General features: G+C 42.7%; 1 protein-coding gene across 1 annotated transcript; it reads left to right on the top strand.

Annotated features, from left to right (window-relative positions):
- Nucleotides 1-715: 715 nt before the first annotated feature.
- LOC110030385 (NAC domain-containing protein 67-like) lies at nucleotides 716-2,252 on the top strand. The gene is made up of 3 exons (XM_020733068.1): nucleotides 716-941; nucleotides 1,039-1,340; nucleotides 1,429-2,252. Exons 1-3 carry the CDS (start codon nucleotides 779-781, stop codon nucleotides 1,942-1,944), a joined length of 981 nt encoding a protein of 326 aa, XP_020588727.1. The 5' UTR covers nucleotides 716-778; the 3' UTR covers nucleotides 1,945-2,252.
- Nucleotides 2,253-2,491: the final 239 nt, after the last annotated feature.

The following is a 2,491-nucleotide window of genomic DNA, read 5'->3' as shown; positions in this document are numbered from 1 at the left end:
TTAGGTATATATGGAAATGTAGATTTCACTAGTGATTTGTGCTATACTAAATGCTGTGTTTGTAAATATTAAAATTTTGGAATGAGGGACTAAAATGTAAATGAATTGGGTGATCTTAAATGCAAGTCCTCTCATCCATTTATGACGTCAGATATAATTTGATAATTTTAGTCATTCATGAAAACTTGGCGTGGGCCCCGCAACTAGAATCAATCCAATCAGACGGTGCGTTCCTCGGATGATCCGCACCAGTTCGTTTTCTCAATAGCGTGTCCAGCGGCACGACGTAAGGAATCTCTAACGTTGTCCGCCGTGCTCCTTCCATCAGTAATCAGACGGCCATAATAGTTACACCAAATTCCCTTCATTCAGATCGCCGCACAACGCATACGCCGCCGCCAAACCTCACTGGGCCCACAGGAACTTACATCCTCAACGGGACACGTGTCTAAAATTCTCCGCCGGCAAACCTCACTGGGCCCACAGAAACCTACATCCTTAACACGACACGTGTTTAAAAAAAATCTCACTACTGCTGACGTCCTCAACATCCGGGTCAATTCCGATCCAGTCCATGCAATACGAAGGCCGAACGGTCCAGTCCATGAATGAAACTTAAGAAGACGATTTTACCCCTAACTTATTTTCAAAACACCACCCATGTCCCAAACCCCAAACCGCATAAAACGGCCATCCGCTCTCCTTTCCCTTCAACTTCTGCAACCATCCTCCCCGCTTACTTTGAAACAGGGAGGCCTGCCACTCTTCCATCTACACCATGTCGAACACCTCACCTTCACTCCCGCCTGGCTTCCGCTTCCACCCTACCGACGAGGAGCTCATCCTTGATTACCTCTGCAAGCGAGCAGCATCAGCTCCCTGCCCTGTCGCCATAATCGCTGACATCAACATATACAAGTTCAACCCATGGGATCTCCCAGGTAAGCTCTGCTCTTCAAGTTATCATTCGCTTGGATGTCATTCATTAGATGTGCTGGAGATCTAAACTTGCTAAAAATGCCTGTTTTGTGTGATCAGCTAAAGCTAAGTTTGGGGAGAGGGAATGGTATTTCTTCACCCCCCGTGACCGCAAGTACCCCAATGGAGTCCGGCCGAACCGGTCTGCAGGGTCTGGCTACTGGAAAGCAACCGGAACAGACAAACCGATCACAACGAGCCGATGGAATGAGAACATTGGCGTTAAGAAGGCTCTGGTGTTCTACAAGGGGAAGCCTCCCAAGGGCGTGAAGACTAACTGGATCATGCACGAGTATAGACTTGCTGAAACTCTTCACAGCAATCAAACCAAACAGCTGAAGCTTAGAGAAGGATCTATGAGAGTAAGAGAGCAGAAATTTAGCTTTTTTATTGCTGTTCTGTTTGCTCTGTATCATAAATGAGCTAACTTTGTTCTGATTTTATATGTAGCTGGATGACTGGGTTCTCTGCCGAATCTATCAGAAAACCAGACATCATTCTTCGGTTGATCGCGAGCAAGACGACGATGCAGGAACCATGAAATTCGCAAACTCGAACAAGATTCACAAGTCTTTCTCTGTTTCTGAGTTCCTGGTCGAGGATGCTGATTTCTCTCTGTTATCAGGGTTGCTGGAAACACCCATGAATGTGCCGTTAACCAATGATGATCCCTTTTCTAACTCGATTTTGAACCATTCATTCGTAAACGATATGGGCAACAGCAATGGCGGCTGCTACGGCACGCAACCAAATCAATCGCAAGCTTCAGTATTGGCTGCAGAACAAAGCCTGAAGCGACAAAAAACGGCGGATAATTGCTATTTTGAGGATTGTGGAGGTCAACTGAATCATTCGAAGAAGCTGAGGAATTTCAGCATTTTTGCCCAATTTAACAACCAGTTTGACATCTCTCAACCTTTCTTCAACCAGCAACTGCAGCTGAATTCTCAATTGGGATTGCAGTGAACATAAATTTCTTCCAGGAACCTTAAAAAACAAGATGGACGTTGATTAAAGAGCAAATTGCTCATTTTATGAGTCTCTCACATACTTAATGAAAAGGACTTGTGCAAGGATTTTGAGAGGAAAAATGGATGGAAAATTGTTTAGCTGCTTCAGTTGTGCCCCAAGGAAAAGTTGAGCTGGAAATTGGAGGGTGGGATTTGCATGATTAATCATGCTATGTATTTTCTAATTATAGTTTATTTTAATTTCTTATTCCCTTTAAATTATCTGTTTCTTTTTCAAAGATATTTGCTGTGGATAATAATTTATAGGTTTTGAATCAATGAATCTGGTCTAACTGTCCTGTTTTTTAAGTATTGAAGGGTTCTCTTTCATCCAAAATAATTGGAATAATTAAAACATGTAAAAGGCCGGTTTAAAAGAGGATGTAGAAGAAGGAAGGAATGAAAAAAATCTACATAGAAGTCAAATTATTCCATGACAGCTTTGGAATATTCCATCAGTCATCGATTAAATAACTTAGATGCTTATCCTCTATTCATATTGA

Source organism: Phalaenopsis equestris, unplaced genomic scaffold (assembly GCF_001263595.1).
Source record: "Phalaenopsis equestris unplaced genomic scaffold, ASM126359v1 Scaffold000711, whole genome shotgun sequence".
Taxonomy (NCBI): Eukaryota; Viridiplantae; Streptophyta; class Magnoliopsida; order Asparagales; family Orchidaceae; genus Phalaenopsis; species Phalaenopsis equestris.
Note: the sequence above shows the minus strand (reverse complement) of the source record. Positions and strands in the feature narration are given on the sequence as shown.

Bases quoted from the DNA above. Each gene is read 5' to 3' on its own strand.
- LOC110030385 (XM_020733068.1), top strand. From the start codon at position 779: ATGTCGAACACCTCACCTTCACTCCCGCCTGGCTTCCGCTTCCACCCT. The intron at 942-1,038 runs GTAAGCTCTGCT...TTGTGTGATCAG, and splicing joins CAACCCATGGGATCTCCCAG to CTAAAGCTAAGTTTGGGGAG. The intron at 1,341-1,428 runs GTAAGAGAGCAG...TTTTATATGTAG, and splicing joins TTAGAGAAGGATCTATGAGA to CTGGATGACTGGGTTCTCTG.